The sequence below is a fragment of the Ceratotherium simum genome, chromosome 2 (assembly GCF_057802395.1).
Source record: "Ceratotherium simum simum isolate JZ-2026a chromosome 2, ASM5780239v1, whole genome shotgun sequence".
In the NCBI taxonomy this organism is placed as follows: Eukaryota; Metazoa; Chordata; class Mammalia; order Perissodactyla; family Rhinocerotidae; genus Ceratotherium; species Ceratotherium simum.
In genome coordinates this window covers 59,371,292-59,389,463 of record NC_141901.1, presented here as the reverse complement: position 1 = coordinate 59,389,463, position 18,172 = coordinate 59,371,292, and the positions used below count along the sequence as shown (strand labels likewise).

Sequence of the window (18,172 nt, the reverse complement as noted above, 5' to 3'; positions counted from 1 at the left end):
AAATGGAGAGAATATAGGGTTCTACCTTCTGGGGGGGTTGTAAGTTAGTGCACATAAAGCATTTAGAACAGTGTATGGCACACAGTGAGCATGTCAATAGATATTACTTGCAACGATTGAGTATACCTTATAGATCACTGTTTATCACTTAGGCAGCCATCCTGAGCTAAACTTGATCAAAATTAGGGCTTCTCTTCCCATGTTTATTTTGAGGTTGGTATATGCTGAATTATGGAATCGTTCAATGGAAAGACTCTTCAACTCTCAAGAAATCAATTTAATGCAAGTAGTAACTATTTATTGTATTGACATATTTACAAAATATTACAAAGTGAAACACCACTCTAATTCACCATATTACACAAGGGCTGCATACAGGCAAGACAAAGTATATGGAAAAACATTTACTTCTGTCTTTGGTATTAGAAATCTACACAAATCCGCAGCACTTAAAGTTTCCAATACAAAGTATTAAACATAGACAAAGATGTAATTGGCAACATCATGAAAAGGGGCTCTAATATCCTCTGCTAGGAAACCCCCAGGTCCATGAAATGCAACAGGAAGACCCGACACCATTTGTAAGAGGGAGTCTATGGGCTAAAATAACGATAAAAGAAATAATACAAGCTACAGTACTGTACACAGGAGTGTTTCAATTTGTGTGAAGCTGCTCTCTCCATAACCACAGTTGGCTGACAGGAACAGACAAAACATTCCCAAGACACAGTCGCAGATAAGACTTTAGAGGAAAGAATCCATTCTAAGAGTACGCCTTGAGGGTATAACTTTACTGTACAGAACATTTTATAAAATTCATTTTTGTGATCATTTACACATATACAAAAACCTAACTGGTTTTAGCAAATAATTTTTCTAAAACGCAATCACAGTTTACATAATTCTGAGGTAAAGGTCCTGAATCTACCCTATTCAAGAAGTCCTAGCTCACAAGGGTCTCTAAAGGGGGATGTGTCCACTGAACATCAAGTTCTGGCACTCAAGTGGGTTGGGGAGGGGCAGGCCACCCCCACCTCATTTCAGAGATGACCCAGAATTTCAGAACTGAATGTTCCTAGTTTGGCTCTATTAAGTTAATTCTTCTAATGTTTTGTTTTGTTTTCTTCAAACATGAAACAGTCTCTGAATCATGTCAGAACATGACTTCTGCCATGGAGAAAATATTTCATCAGGAAAGGGCCAAGTTAGCGTCTTAACTAACATGACTGTCTTGAGTGGGGACTCCGTGGATCCATGAAAAACATATTTAGACTCCTCACATAAAAAGTGAAGTCTTGGTCGATGCACACAGAATGCACACAGAACTGATCTTCCCACCAGTTAATACACACCCAGAAAAGGCCTGCTGCTAAGAAGAACCTCAGTGAGCAGCTGGGAGCCCACAGTGAATAAGACCACAAAAGTCTAGCAACCCTCCTTCTGTCTCAGAAATGCATAAAGAACCCAGCTGTGCTTTCCTTCCAAAATCCTCAACAAAGTTGTTTGTGCTACTGTAAATACTCCAAGAAAATGTGGGAATCTGCAAATACCTCCCAGGTCTTTTTTGGGGGAGGAGGAAAAGGCATGTATTAATATATGTTGCTTCTATAAAATGACTTACTATAAATTATGGCCCTTGATCTGTTCTGTAAACAATGCCACCTTACTCTGGTTACTTGCAACTCCCTATAATACACCCAGCCAAGATTATTTCACGAAGTATAGTATGACATTTCCAAAATAACCCTATGAAATAATGAAGGTTGTGGAGATTTAATAGGAAGACGCTCTTTTCTACACACTGGGGTTTTTTTCTTTTTATAAAGAAGTTTGCAAATATAATCAGGACATCAAATGAATAATTAAAACTCCTCTGGGATACTTCACTTATGAAGCAAACGTGAACATTTGCCTCTTATATTTTATCATGAGTCACATCTGGGGGTAAAAGTGTTTGCCAGGCAGTGAGTCACCTTGTGAGGCAATTTAAGACAAGTAATGCTGCTGGACCTTTCCATTAAGCTGCCCAAATGGCAGAACTCTAATTTTTCTTCATGCTGGGAAAAGTAAAATTAAACCTCCGCTTCTTTGTACCTTCAAAAATTTTGGTGAATGGAACGTGGGAAGTAAATATGCATTAAACATTTACTAATGGCTGACATTCATGGTGTCTAACTGGACGAAGTAAAAAGAAACATGCACCAATGTGTTTGCAGGGCTCTTTTGGGAGGAAAAGCTTTTGGCTTTGCCCTGGTCCCTGACCATGACAGACTGGCAGGCTGTTTCTTGCACAGCTCTAGGCAAGCCATTAATCTGTCAGTACCAGCATCTTTAGAAATCCCAGCATTAAGACTTAGGAGGGGAAAAGGAGGGAGGATGTTGAATAGCCAGAAATGCACCTTTTTAGACACTTCAGTTAATTCATAATGCTGTGCAGGCTTCTGTTTATCCCTTCTCTGAAATTTCTGGTGCAGGGTGCAACGCTGGATTGGCATTTATTCATCCTCTTCTACATATGTGGATGGAAACCAGCCCACCTAAAAAAGAAAAGCAACCAACACAGCAACGTGACTTAGCATCTGGCACCTCAAAGGGCCGGACAAACAGACCATTTGGTTTTCTAATACCCTGATTAAACTGGGGTTTTATGCCCACTGCAGGTGAAGAAGATTGGTTTAGCTGTTCCTAGAAGCCTGAGTGAGTGAGTGATAGAAATGCAGGAATAAAATAAGCTTAAACAGTGTTTTAATCTGCTAGCACACAAATAAATATGTAAATTAAGTGTAATATGGGCTCTACTACTTAACGCTTCCTGTTTTTTGCTATAGAACAAGATATCAAGACAGAGGTAATATGTCCCATTCTTTCCAACGTAGATCAACAGCTCTCATAGATATTTTGTATTCCATATAAAGTTTATGCTCTGAGCTAGAGACTAAAACCCTTCCCAAACAGGAAGCCATCAAACTTGCCCAGGTGAACTTCATTTATGCCACTATCATATTCATTCAACACATTTTTCGTGAGTGACTATTATCAGTAAGGAACACCACCAGTCTCCAGAGCCCGGGCTCTGTGGGGTGAAGCCTGCAATGCAGTACAGGGCCTTGTCCCCCGCACCACAGTGGGTGCCAATGACTGCCCAGTCCCCTTCATTCACTGCACAACCACATCGAGAGGGACAACTCACCCTGCCATTTACTTCTCCTCTCCACCAGCCATTTGCACTCATCTTCGTGTAAATCTTCACCACATCTCCTTTCAACAAGGACAATTCTCGCATATCTCTTGCACAGAAGTCATACCGAGCGATGGCAATACCCAGCACTTTCGGACTTAACACTGTAAAGAAATGATCGGGAGTCAGAATTGGTTTGCAGTTTAACAACCATAAGAACCTAATCAGATGACTGTTATAGATGCTATCAAAATGCACAGCCGTGATTTCATTACAGACTAGTGATAATGGCAGAGGAGCTTGAAAGCAGCAGAATTGCTGTTTCAATTCAATCAGGTGTAGTCAAGCGCAATTCATGAAGTTTAAAGAACCACTGTCCTGTTTTCCACATTCTTCATAAAAACTTCAAAACACGGACTAGTTTTTGTAAAAAAAAAAAAAAAAAAAAAAAGTTAATATCTAAGTTACTAAGGTGATAGAATCTAAAATAACTAGTATAAATTTCCTATTGATGGCACAGTAATCTATTTCTAACTAGAACTTCTAAGACAAAGGCTTTACACTGTTATCTCGTAACCTTTTCGACTAAGACTCAAAACAACCAGATTTTTTGCTCTGAAAGCCTCCTGTTGAATCCATGTCATCACTTCTTGTTAAACGGGACTTCTTCCCCTAACCAGCCTTTTTTTTGTCAAGACTATTTGGGGATAAACTCAGTTATTATTTTATATATAATTTCACTACATGAAGAAGCTTAAATCAGGTTTCACAGAAAGAACACACAAATACCATCCATTTATCTTCTCTCTTTCAAACAAATACTGCCTTATAGAAAACCTTTACTGAAGTATGTAATCAAAAATAAGATGTCAGAGTGTTCATCTTCTATATCAGATTGTTTTTATGTTAGGAGAGGAGCTAACTTACTCCCTGCCCTCACCCACCCTGCCCTGAATGGAAAACTCCATTCAAGCTGTACGTTTGTCTGTCTCTAGTGTTTCATAACACATTTTATATTAACTTCTCTACCTGTTGCTTCTTGGGGTTATAAAGTGTTTTCAATTATATGTTCAGCGATTCTGAGAATCACTCACCTGGGATTGGTGGGACTTTATAAACCTTAAATGGTAGAGGAACTTAGTATTAAAAGGAAACAAATGGGAAATGCCATACATCTGTATTTGTAACAGTTCCCAGTGCCCAGGCAGCTGCAGTTATGACCTGCATGACCCTGGAAGTGGCTGTCCACTTGGAGACAGGGAGCTTTGCCCTATTATTCATTGCAAATTGTCTTTGCAATGACAGAAACTTTTTTGTCTCTAGGTGTCCATCATAAGATAAACGAATAGCAATGCTATAGATTTCAGAACTGTAAAGGAGTAAAAATAGGTCATTTTATTTTACTGTTCAGACACAAACCACTTTAATAGTTTTCTTACTGAAAACCATGCCATTACTGGGGCACTACTCTTAGAGTCAGTGCACATAAAAACATCCCGGGATGGAAAAACCTAATCATTAACTTAACTGTGCGACCTTGCACAGGTCTCTTAACCCCTCTAGGCCACATTTTTCTCACCTATAAAATGAAAAGTCTATACTAGATGACTTCTAAGGTCCTTCTAGGACTAAATTTTATGATTCCATTGGGACTTACAGGTTAATTTTTAAAAATATGTAAGAAAACATACTTTATCTAGCTATAATGTTCTCCCCTACATGTCACATAAATAGCCATTCAGGAATGTACAGCCATTAAATTCTTTGGCTAATGACAGAAATCAAGACCAGAATGCTCATACACAAACTGATGGGCACAGTCATCCTTTCAAGCAATATATACTAAATTTTACCCTCATATTTGGAGACAAAGTTGGGATTCTGGTTCTATTTATTTTCCTAATGGAAATATATAAACATAAACACTGGCTTTTCTCAACTAAAATGTCTGATCCTCGAGAAAACTAATGATTTTATAGAGTGCTTTATCCCTCCCTTCATACTTTCAGCCCCCATCCCTTTCCAACTTCTCCCCAACAGTTAAAATAGAGAATGTTTTACTGAAATACACAACATGAGCACACACGCAAAACTAGAGGAGTGAAATGTCGTGACAAACAATGACAGAAAAGAGGAAAGTGCATGGTGGGCATATGACTCTAGGGACTGTTTGTGAGGAGATGTATCTATATGAGAAGCCATACATAGAAGTCAAAATATTTTATTTGCAAACAGAAGCAAGTTGAAATGACATATAAAAACAGTAAAGCAGTACCTGACCAGAAAGGAGTGGAAGAAGGGGGAACAAAGCTGTAGTCTGGAGGAGTTACAAAAGAAAACCCACAGAACAAAGAAGGGGCTTAGAGAGAGAAAGAAAAAGAGAGAAGCAAAAGGACATTTAGGTATTGGCAAAAAATATCTCGACACGGCTATTTTGTTGTCTATAATCTTAAGAAAATTGTCACATCAAAGTTGGAATATCAAGTTTTGCTTTCACCAACTTCTCTCCTATCACCATTTCTAAATGAAGAACAAGCCATATTCTTACATTTTGATTGACATTAGTTCTGCAATTCAGAGCTGCCTATCCCTTTACAGGTGAACAGAGCATACCCACTCCATGTTGCCATCTCTGAACCCCTTCAATTCAAGGATGGCCTTCTCCTCTTGATGTGGTGCACAATTCCCACTTTGTTACATCAGTGGAAAGGGGCATCCTGTAAATTCTTAGTGTAAATATGCTTCACATCAAAACTGATATAAAGAAGTAAGAGCTGGTAGGGTGGTATCAACATGCAGAGCCCATCAAGAATTCAAAAAAATCTCTCATACAATTTCTTAGGAGCCACTCCCATCCCCCAACCAAGCATGCACATGTGGTCTTACTTCTAGAAATAAAATGTAAATCACTCTGAATCTTATCATATCTGGAAAAGAAAGTAAATATATCTCTAAATAGAAGGAATGTACAGAAAAACACCATGTATTTGGATGCTCAAAAACTTTTCACTTTACTTTTAATAATAAAAGCTCACAACTATCAAATGGTTTTGAAGTGTTAGAAGCCATGCTTAATATTTTCTATTCAGTATTTCATTTACTCATCACAACTCAAAGAGGAAGGTACTAATACTATTTCCCCTTTATATTTGAGAAAAACCTAGATTCAAATCCAGGCAGTGTGACTCCAGGGTCCAGGCTCTTAACTGCGGCACTGCTCTGCGTCTACCACTCTGCTTCAGGTACCTCCGTAGGCAGTGATAAAACTACCTGCTGATACTATGGTGCCATTGCAACAGAAAAGGAAGACGTGGTTATAACTTTTCTCCCAATATTTATTCTCCCCTTCATCCATGTTAATAGGTTATTTGGTTGGGCTGTGTTTGCCCAGAAGGAAGACTACATTCCCCAGTCTTCTTACAGGTCGGTGCAGCTATATGACTAAGTTCTTACCACTGGGATATAAGCAACAGTATCGTAAGGCAGTTCCTGGTACCTTTCCTGTCAAGGCAGCTGGCATATGCCTTCACCCTTCTTTCTGGTTCTTTATTCTACCCTGCTGTCTGGAATGTGAAAGCTACCATCTTGGTCCAAGAGAAGGAAGGCCTCACCTTAGGGAGGGTAGATCATGAGTTTGAAGGAACTTGGATTACTGAATATTTTATGGAACAGAGAGACCTGCCCTTCTCCTGGATTGACTACCTCCAAGTTTTTATGGGAAAGAAAAATAACCGTCTATCCTGTTTAAGTCAATGGTTTTTGGTTTCTGTTACTTGTACCTGGGTTAATCTAATATCTAACAAAGAGCCTTCTATAACCAACGATGAGGTGAAAATGGGCTAAGCAAAGTGGAATGAGTCCACATAATCTTCCAATCAGGTCACTGTTTGATTTGAGAGCCATAATTCTTCCAAATTTATTTCTAGGGATACCTAAAAAGAGCAGTAGCTCATTAAGGGGATTCACAGACACAACCCAAGTACCTGGGGGGTATGGCCAAGAGAACTGGAAGGGGTTCAGTTGTTCTTGGAACCATGGACCTTGGAGCCCTCATATATGCATTGATGTATTCATGACACTTTTCTCATGAATGGCCACACGTATTTACTTTTAACCTACCCTGAAATATATTCTTATTAATAATCAAGGTTCTTTTCTGATCCATTGCATGTTCTACAGTATATTTCTTTATTTTAAAACGCAGCGCTACATTTCATTACAACTAATTTTACAATCTGCCCAATTCATTTACTGCCATGCAATATAACCGGTTTGTTTTAATTTTCTTGAGATCATGCTATACCCACTATTAGAGAGAGGAGAGGAAGCCATCTCTAATTTAATGAGAAAAATGGCACACACCTAACTCTATTATTGGCAGAAAATCTGGTGCCATGATTCCTATCTCACATCTGTGAGAACCCCTCATTTTACACATTACTTCTGGCAGGTATTAGAATTTTCTCCTTGAACTGTTTTCTAAGTGTCCATTCTTGATTCTCTCTCTGGGACTATTTTATCCGTAAAGTCATAAAAGAAGACTATATATCTCCAAAATTTCTAATGAAGGTAATTTAAGTCAAGAGTCTGAAATATAATAAGAGATAAGTTAGCTCTAGAAGGAAGAAAAAGAAATCAACGAAAACACAATTAAATGCAATTTACATAATCTCAACAATAGGTAGATATATTAGATCAGATAACTTGTCTCTAATCTTAGAATATCTAACATTCCTGAAGTAATGGATGCATGAAGTAATGAAGTATGGATAATACCTCACCAAAGTGGGCCAGCCCCATGGCTTAGCGGTTAAGTGTGCGCACTCCCCTACTGGCGGCCTGGGGTTCGCATTCTGGGCGCGCACTGATGCACGGCTTCTCCGGCCACGCTGAGGCCGCGTTCCACATACAGCAACTAGAAGGATGTGCAGCTATGACATACAACTATCTACTGGGGCTTTAGGGAAAAAAAAAGAAAAAAAAGGGGGAGGATTGGCAATAGATGTTAGCTCAGAGCCGGTCTTCCTCAGCAAAGAGAGGAGGATTAGCATGGATGTTAGCTCAGGGCTGATCTTCCTCACACACACAAAAAAATAAAATAAAAAATACCTCACCAAAGGACTTGAATCTCTGTTTCAAATACATAATATCAGTGTGCTGCCCCCTCTCTCTTATCTAATCCTAAAAGCCTTATAAGCATTTGCATTCATGTCAAGTAGCTACAATTAGAATCTCCTTAAATCTGATCTAAAATATTATAACCTTAACTAAACGGTGGTTATTCCCACTTGGTTAGGTCTCGGCTCCTCTGCTGGCTTCACTTTTCACTAATTTTTTCCCCAATGAATGGAACAGATTCTTGGCTATGCCTTGGCTCCTCACCTGAATTCCAGTCTGTGATTTCAAGTGTTTTGATGACAGTGCCATGAGGTACAATCATTATTTCTGATTTAACTCGTCTGAAACCAAACTCATCATCTTCCTCCCTGTAATCTAGCTCAACCTCCCACATTTCTGTTCTTTTTTTTCAATGACTCCCATGTTCTCTTTGCAAACTATCCTTGCAAAGTCAGTATAAACTTTTGTTTGGTTCTTTCTGTTCACTCTCTTCTTCCTCTGAAATAAGAAGCTATTCCTTCACTGAATTCTCAGCTCCACCATCCCAATCCAGGACTTAGACCATTTCTAAAATAAGACAACTGCCTCCCAACTGGTCTTCTTGCTTTTGACTTTTTTTCTTTCCATTCTACTCTTTTTTTTTTTTTTTGGTGAGGAAGATCAGCCCTGAGCTAACATCCATGCTAATCCTCCTTTTTTTTTTTGCTGAGGAAGACTGGCTCTGAGCTAACATCTATTGCCAATCCTCCTCCTTTTCTTTGCCCCAAAGCCCCAGTCGATAGTTCTACGTCATAGTTGCACATCCTTCCAGTTGCTGTATGTGGGACATGGCCTCAGCATGGCCGGAGAAGCGGTGCATCGGTGCGCGCCCGGGATCCGAACCCGGGCCGCCAGTAGCGGAGCGCACGCACTTAACCGCTAAGCCACGGGGCCGGCCCCCTTTCCATTCTATTCTAAATACTACCTCAGCTACTCATAAACATAGATTCATCATTCTTTTTCCTAACTTATGAAATCCAAACTCTTGACCTGAATTCCACAGCAATTCATAGGCTGACTGTATCTTGCCTTTCTAACCAAATCTGCCAGCATTTTCCCATACAAACTCTCTTCACCCAGACCAGCTTCCTAATACCCCCCGAGGCCCTCAGCTTCAGTTTCAACTCAAAACTTCTGCTCATTCTGCAATGCTCCTTCACCTGCCTCTACTAACCTTAACCTCCTTATCTCCAAAGCTCAGCTCAGGCCCCTTCCATGAGCCTTCCCTGACAATCCAGACAACACTTGTCCCTTCTCTGTTCTTTCTAGCCATCTGTTAGGCACTTACATCATGGCACTCCCTGGCTCTGCTGTTTAATTAGTGTACGTGCGCCTGTGTTGTATCTTCAGTCAGTCATTGATTCTGGAGAGCAGGGCCAGCTCTTCTACTGCTTCTGCATCCCCACAGGATTAGGTCCAGTGCTAAGCAACCAAAGCTGCTGAATGGACAAGTACCTCAGCAGGATATTTAATTTTGCAAGCTCCTTAGGCCTCCTCTTCTTATTCGTTGAGCTCATCTTTTGCTCACTTAACTGCTCAAAAAGACTTCCAACAAAAGGCGGAACAACACAAAGAAGAGAATGTAAAATATGTTCAGGTTTTATTCCATAGTATCCCTGCAAGCCAGAATCTATCAATGATATTCCTATAATAACTGTAGTTTTCTCTGAGATGCTGAACAACTATTAAATACTGTATGTCTCATGGCATTAACCATACTGTATGCCTGAGGAATCTTCTTAGGAGTGCAAGGTTAATCAGTTTCTCCCGCCACCCAGTGTAGAGCTCTCAGCCAAACATTTTAAGGATTGGTAGGGATGCTTTCTACTTTTCGATACATGTAACATGACTTATTGTTGCCATTCTTCCTATACATCAATTTTCACTGCCTTCAGGTCCTTAATTCTCATGGGCTAGCAAAATTGCATTTGCATGCCTGCCACCTATGGAGTCAAGAGTATAAGATAAGATGTTTCCCTAGGAAATTATGGATTTAAATCTAGATGTAAGCAATGTCAAAATAAGGTATTTGATAAAAATATTCTGCAGAATGGTTTAACCTGCGAAACATATTTACATCCGTAACAAGAATGGATCCACCTATTTCCACACACATATACAGATATATGGTCTCTTCGGGAAACTTCTCCTACTATACTAGATGCCACTAATGTAAAAATTATTGGTAGGTGCATATCCTGGAATGGCATTAGAAACAGTGGAGTAAGTGACATTCAAATGGGAATGCTGAGGGGATTATTATCTCCCATCCCTTTCACTCCTTGGTAATAATCACTTTACCACCTAATATTATAGATAGCTTCTTGAAAGAAAGAACTCTTTTATTCATATCAGTATCCACCGAGACAATATTAAATCAATGTTGAGACCTTTTTCATTGAAGTAATCATTTTTGCAAACTGCATACTTTAGTTAAGGGCCTAACTTTCCTCCTTCCTCAAACACTTTCAACTCCGCATTAGCACAGATAAAGGAGAACCTTGCTCAGAGACACCATCACATTCAGGCAGGTCTCTCTGGTTATTTTTCATATGTATGATACCTGGCACTCAATTGGGTTAATATTCATGGAACATGAGCAAATGAGTGGCTCATTATGACTCAATATTTCTCATTAGGAACTATTAAGAATTCAGTCAAATATTATTTATCAACTTTTCCAAGTTAAACAAAACTTGAAGTACTAACATTCTCTAATTGAAACAGAAGCTATCTGTTAAATAAATAACTTTGGAATAGAAGCTATCAGCATAGCCATTATCAACTGATTGGCAAATCATTAGTGAATGTTATTTGGTTCTGAGACTTGACTGAGAAGACAGAGCCATAGAACACAGAAGTATGTCAATTAAAAAAAGAAGATCACAGTGTTTGCAGTAGAATAAAAAAGTACTAGTGAATTGATATCTGATGTCTATACTTTTGTTGTCATGGCTACCTAAGCATTGCTTTAAAGTCATATGCTCTGCCTTGATCAGGCTATTCATGTTCATTAGCAAATGAAAACCTACTCAATTTTCAGTAACATTTGAAATTTGTACACAGTAGAGACCAAACTCAACCAATACTCTTCCTTAAGGCACTGGCTATCAAATCACAAAGTATTTTTGAACTACCACTTAATTATCCATTACATGTATAACTAAACATTACCCTAAGCATTTGCTAATTATTCTCTGGGGTAGACATTACCTAATGCTCAGCTTTAAGTTGTAACAACCACATGTGTTCACATTCATTTATGTAACAAAAAGTTGTTAGCAAAAGTATCAGGCAATTGGACCAACAGTACTATCGACACAGTGATTCCTGAGTTTGCTGCCCAGCAGCCACCTAGAGGTTTTCCAGGTTCCTATGTGTGATCTTTGATGAGGGATCCAGGAGGTTCTTTTTACCAAGATTGTCTACGGATGGCCTAGCAGCGGAGACCATGCTGAGAATTTGATGAATGTTTAATTTCAATGTGTGATCGTTAACCTGGTTTTATTTTTGAACTTAGCCACAGCTGCTTCTTAGAGTCCCAGCAACATTCACTGGCATAGTATCAAATGTCTGCTCCTCCATCTCCCTCCAATGTTTAGTGTTTATTGTATATTTTATATATTGTCACGGAAAAAAACTAGGAATAATTCAGATTGGCTTCATTTAACTGAATGCTGACATCTGGTAAACGGACAAATCTCCTTTAACCTGAAATTCAAAGATAAACTAGAATGATTGGAAAAAATAAACAGCTACTTTGTATTCAAAGCTGCATAGTATAAACATATAAAGCCATTAAAGGAAAAAAAAAAGAGTATAAGGCCTTTCTTATTGTCATAGAAAATGGATCATTTGACATTTCTAGGGATTTCAGATTATTTATAGGCATCCAGTTTATCAAGATGTGAACTTTATTCTAAATTCTCACTCTTTAAAAATAATTGGCAGACATTTATTAAATAACTACTAATGTGCCAAGTACTGTGCTAAAGTGCTACAGAAGATATAACAAATAAGACAGAACATCTGACTTCAAAGGAGCTTACAAATCAGTGAAGAGACAGACACATGTGGAAACGATATAGAGATATGGAAATTATTCATTTTGGATGGAGAATGCTATGACTAGACTTTAGGCTCCACTTGAGCCCCACCCTCCACCTCTCCAAAAATGTCCAAGTTTCCAGTTGCTAGGGCCAAAAACCTTAGAGTAATCCTTGAATCTTCTCTTACTATTCTCTCTCACATCTGATGTATCAGGAAGTCCTGTTGGATCACCTTCAAATTATTTCACCTAGACGGCCACACGTTGGTTCAACCCGCCACCATCTCTCACCTGGATTGCTGCATTAGCCTCCTACCTGGTCTTTCCATTTCTGCTTTGTCTTCCTCTTCCCCATGGTCTTTTTTGCAACATAGAAGCCAAAATAATCCTGTTAAAACTTAAAGTCAGACCGTATCTCTCCTTTGCTTAAATCTGTCCAATGGCTTCCCACTTCTTCCAGAGTAAAGCTCAAGTGCTATAAGGCCTCACATGGTCTGGCCTCCTTGACCTCTCTGAATTCATCCCTGCTGCTCTTTCTCTCCGTCCTTCTGCTCTGGCCACATTGCACACATGTCGTATATGCTCCTTCCTTTGCACTGGCTATTCCCTCTCTCACCTCCTTGAGTCTTTACCCAATGTTACTTTCACCATGAGGCTTACACTGATGCCCTATAAAAGAGTCATGGACACATACTGCTAGTACCATGTGGTACAGAGAGAAAACAGGGTTTACTGGGGGGGATAATATATAAGCAGAGAAGTAGGTAGAGTGCATGCAATCTCCCAAACTCCCATTGTCCTGCTGCTTAGGTTGGACACAGACAGTGTGCACACAACATGGTCAAAGTTCCAGCAGCCTGCTCCACATATTGATAGGGTATTTATGCGTTTATAATAACAAAACTCCCTGTTTGCTACGGACTGAATGTTTGTGTCCCCCTCAAATTCATATGTTGAAACCTAATATCCAATGTGATGGTATTAGGAGGTAGGGCTTTTGGGAGGTGCTTGGGTCATGAGGAAGAAGCCTTCATGAACAGGATTAGTGCTCTTATAAAAGAGATCCCATAGAGCTCCCTGGCCCTCTTTCCACCATGTGAGGACACAAGGCACCTTCTATGAACCAGGAAGCAGGTTCTCACTAGACACTGAATCTGACAGTGCTTTGATCCTCAACTTTCCAGCCTCCAGAACTGTGAGCAATCAATTTGTGTTGTTTATAAGCGCTCCATCTACGGTATTTTTTTATAGCAGCCCGAACAGACTAAGACACTGGTCGTATGAGTGGCCTTGTTAGAAAACAGAGCTTCTGGAGCCAGTGGCTGGTGTCAAACTGTTCTACTGTTGAGATAACTCAGAACTGCTGAACCAGCTCTCTGCTAAATTACCAAAAGGAGGGAAAACGAGCCTCCAGTTTTGTTCCTCATCACCGACCACCCCAGTTAAAACTGTAAGCTATCCCCAGCACTCCTGAGCACCTTACCTCGTTATATTATTTTTCCAGAGCACTCAGCAACTTCTAATATACTATATAATTTATTTTGTACCTATTATCTGCCTTCCCCACTAGCGTGTAAGTTCCACAAATGCAGAGACTTCTGTCTGCTTTTTTCATTGCTGTACACCTCCAGCAATTTGAACAGTGCCTGCCCTGCAGTGGGCTCTCAGTAAAGACCTGTTGGATGAATGAATGTGGGGACCTACTGAGGGGGCTGTTGGTGAGGATGTAATAACTAAAGAAGAGATGAGGAAAAATCTTGGATTCATCCAAAAACGGACAACTTAGGAGGAAGGATAAAGGAAAGAGGGGAAATTAACTGGTAAAGATTGAGCTTTGAATAGGAAAATATCTGAACTAGCAAGTCAGCAAATATTGAAATGTTGGTGCTCAGTTATGTCACAAATCTGAGTGTTTCCAGAGGAGGGTGGCCAGGATGGTGACAGACTTGGCAACCATATACGTGAGGAGGGATTGAATAACCTGAGGTAGTTTATTAAAAATGAAAAAGAAAAGAAAAGAAACAGTGGGGAAGGGGAAAAAAGCACACCAGCTGAAAGGTTATCAGGATAGATTATAGTATATTTGCTTTGAGTAGTTCTAAAGAGATGAACTAACTATGGTAAGTAGATATAGTAAGTCAAATTGTTGCATCAAGGTAAGAAAAAAATTTTTTTAATTTGTTCAAGAAATAAATTGGGTGCTTTGTGTGGTAGTGGACCTAAAGTCACTTGAGTGATGATGACACAAAGCCTAATGATGACCTCTCAGGAATGTCACAAAAGGTACTTGTTGGAAAAAGCCTCTGCCAGGGCTAATGTGGCTGATATTGAGGGGCCTAGATACAACAAGAATTCCTCCTGCATTCCTATCTCTTGTTTAGATGTTAAGCTACATTGTATGTAACACTTAAGGGGTGCGTGTGATATAGTGTTTCTAGACGCTCAGTAAATGTTGAATTCATAAGGCAACGAATGAAAGGAAACCCTAGCTGAGTCTGTACTCAACTTCTCATACTATTAGGAGACAAGAGAGCTGCAGAGTTAAGACCTGCTACCTTATGCCGATTTGGAATTCAGTAGGGGAAGTAGCATATCAGTGGTACATAGCAGACAATAAAGAGCTTTCAGCATCGATCCTCAAAGCCAGGAGCCTGGTCCAATTTTTAGGAAGGAAAGAGGAATTCCTCTCAATTTAGATACACTTCTGTTTATTTTACAGGAAAGAGAGACTAGAAAAACCAAAGCCTTGGATGAGCGCTGCTGTATGAGGGCACCACAGTCAATTAGGGAACATTATACATATTAAGAACAGTTTTTAATTTAGAATATTAGGTTTATGAGAAAGGACAGAATAAGAGATGCAAGAACATAAGGACTGCTTTTTGAGCTTTAAAACATTAAAAAAGATGGCTTTGGGGGCTGGCCCGGTGGCGTAGTGGTTAAGTGCGCACACTCCGCTTCGGCGGCCCAGGGTTCGCAGGTTCGGATCCCGGGTGCGCACCAACGCACCGCTTGTCAAGCCATGTGGTGGTGGCATCCTACATAAAGTAGAGGAAGATGGGCACGGATGTTAGCCCAGGGTCAATCTTCCTCAGCAAAAAGAGGAGGACTGGCAACGGATGTTAGCACAGGGCTAATCTTCCTCACACACACACAAAAAAAGATGGCTTTGAATGAGGTTATTTGAATCTATAGAATTTATATCTGCAAGCTATATTTCTGAAGGGGCCCTGGTTACTGGCTACTAATTTTTAAAGCTATCAGGTTCAGGATAAAAATGTCTTATAGTAGCTAGTAAAGCTCTTGAAGTAAGTAAATAAAAAAGAGAAGCCCAATATGACCTAATAATGAAGATGTGCAACTATAGTTGATCAGTTGCCCAAGAACAGTAAATTCTGTGGACATCATAGACACTCTGAGGGAAAAGAATATAAAAATGTCAGCAGTATGTTATCACTACCTTAGCCCAAGAAGAGTGTGCACACTGGGAGAGCATAGCTGAAGCCCAGGAAATGGAAGTGTAAACCAAAGTCCCAAGAAAAAGGAGAAGGCTTTTATAAATACATTAAAAATTGTCACATGAGGCTAATGTAACATTTCACACTGGGTAATGGGAGCGGAAGGTGGTAGCCGGAGCAGCAGTAGTAACAGCAGGAGCTGGAGCACACAGCACCTCCCACGAGCCAGACATTGCTCTAAGTACTTCACATATACTAACTCTTTTAAGGCTCATAACATGAGCATTAAACACTATGAGATAGTGTTGCATGATGAAATAAACGAGGGAAACTCTAGGTAAACTGTCACTTTCCTATATCACACAAGCAGGATTTCTGGTACACCTGTTTGACAAAGGAAACCTTTCATAGTGCGTCTCGCAAGGCAGGTAGGTGGTTCATGGAATACTCCATTGGAGACATTAATCTAATGTACGTAAAAAGGGTTTGAAAAACATGGTGCTCTGTTAATCACTGAATTATTGAATATCAGAGAGGATTATTAGGCTCTTATGCCATATCAGATATTTTGTGCAGTGTTTCAGACTAATGGTCATGCAGATTTTTCTTGGAAATTTTCATTGGCTAGAAGAGCATTCTCTCAGGAAGACAGTGCATTTCACTGCAGGAAAGTTACAATCTACTGAAAACACTTCATCATATTAAGGAAATGTTTCCCTGTAACTCCCATCCATTGCCTGTCTGTCTTAATAGTGCAAAGTCCTCTTATAACTTCAAGTTATAAACACTAAAAAAAGAGAAATTAAAATAAGGATGGAAAAATCTAGAGAAAAATTTAAAATTAATACTATGAGATTATAGTGGGTTGAATGGTACACGCCCACCCCACCCCCCCAACAGGTCCACCCAGAACCTGTGAATGTGACCTTATTTGGAAAACGGATCCTAATGTAAATTAAGGATCTCAAGATGAGATCATCCTGTATTAGCATGAGCCCTAAATCCAATGACAAGTGTCTTTATTAGAGAAGAGAAGGGGAGATGACACACAGAGGAGAAGGTGATGTGAAGACCAGGCAGAGATTTGAGTGACACTGCTACAAACCTAGGGACACCAAGAATTGCCTGCAGCCATGTAGAAGCCAGGAGAGAGAAGAGAATGGATTCTCCCTTAGAGCCTCCAGAAGCAATCAACTCTGCCAACATTTGATTTTGAACTTCTGGCCTCCAAAACTGTGACAGAGTAAATTTCTGTTGTTTTAAGCCACCCAGTTTGCGGTAATTTTTACAGCAGCCCTAGGAAACTAATACTGTGAGGGTAAAACAAATATTTAAGTTACCAGAATAAAATTAGATCAAATCAAATCTAAATGCCAACTGACCAAGGAAAAACAAAATACTTAGGATTGGACAAGAAGATCAGAAAATAAGGTAGATGAATATGGGTACGTTGGGTTACAAGAGCAAGAAGGTAAAAACTAAATTAAGTGGATGTTTGAGGAATTTGTAGGAAAGAGATAATAAATATTATCCACTATCACACTGTAATAAAACTAATAAATAGTGGTTAAGGCATTATCAGGATGTTTCAGGAATTATCAGGAATAAGAAAGCTATATTATGTTATATTGAGATAAGTAAATATGAATGATACAAACCCCCAAGTCCAAGTTTCTAAAACTGGCTAAAATGAAGGTTATGTACCTTGTCAGAGGGCTAATAGAATAAGGGGGACACATCCGTGGAAGGAAACAGACCACACCAGGAGGAGCATCTCAGGCTCCGGCTCTGGCTTTTAGCTTTTCCTGCAACGTCATCTGTATGGTCCCAATGACCCAGAAAGCCTTTGTCACTTTTTGAAGAATTGCTATATTTGTTACCACACCAAAAGGAACATGCTGATCTATCTTTTGTTCAAATCCCCCCCATCTTTCCATGCTTTTTCAAATGTCAACTACACATAGCACCTTAATACCTGCTATGTCTCCCAAGGACCTTAGGTTCTGACTTCACTTCTTTAGCCTTTTCTGACACCTGTTTCATGAAAGCACCGTGCAAAGTGCAATTGAGAATGAGAAGCAAATGAGCCTGGTTCCTAGGGAACATTACACCAGAAGAAATCATTAAACGTATATAAAAATAATACTGTATTCTATGTAAACTATGAAATGAATGTTAATGACTCACAAAACCCAGACCACTTTTCTTGATGCCAACTGCCTTCTGAACCATTGAGTATGCACAGATACTAAAACTTTGTGCAAAACCGAATGTATTATGTTCTCCTCTGTAACTGTTACGTCTCCTCTGTTTCCTGATCGGTCAATGGTT

The 18,172-nt window shown here is 39.5% G+C and overlaps 1 protein-coding gene across 1 annotated transcript in view; it reads right to left on the bottom strand.

The window, feature by feature from the left end:
* Positions 1 to 272: 272 nt before the first annotated feature.
* The window catches only part of VAV3 (vav guanine nucleotide exchange factor 3), a 352,634-nt gene continuing 334,734 nt past the window's right edge, over positions 273 to 18,172 (bottom strand). Inside the window, exons 26-27 of the mRNA XM_004420752.3 lie at positions 3,191 to 3,342; positions 273 to 2,537 (exon numbers count right to left, since the gene is read on the bottom strand). Of these exons, the coding sequence (XP_004420809.1) occupies positions 2,496 to 2,537; positions 3,191 to 3,342 (194 nt within the window). The 3' untranslated portion in view covers positions 273 to 2,495. The remainder of the gene's footprint in view (positions 2,538 to 3,190; positions 3,343 to 18,172) is intronic.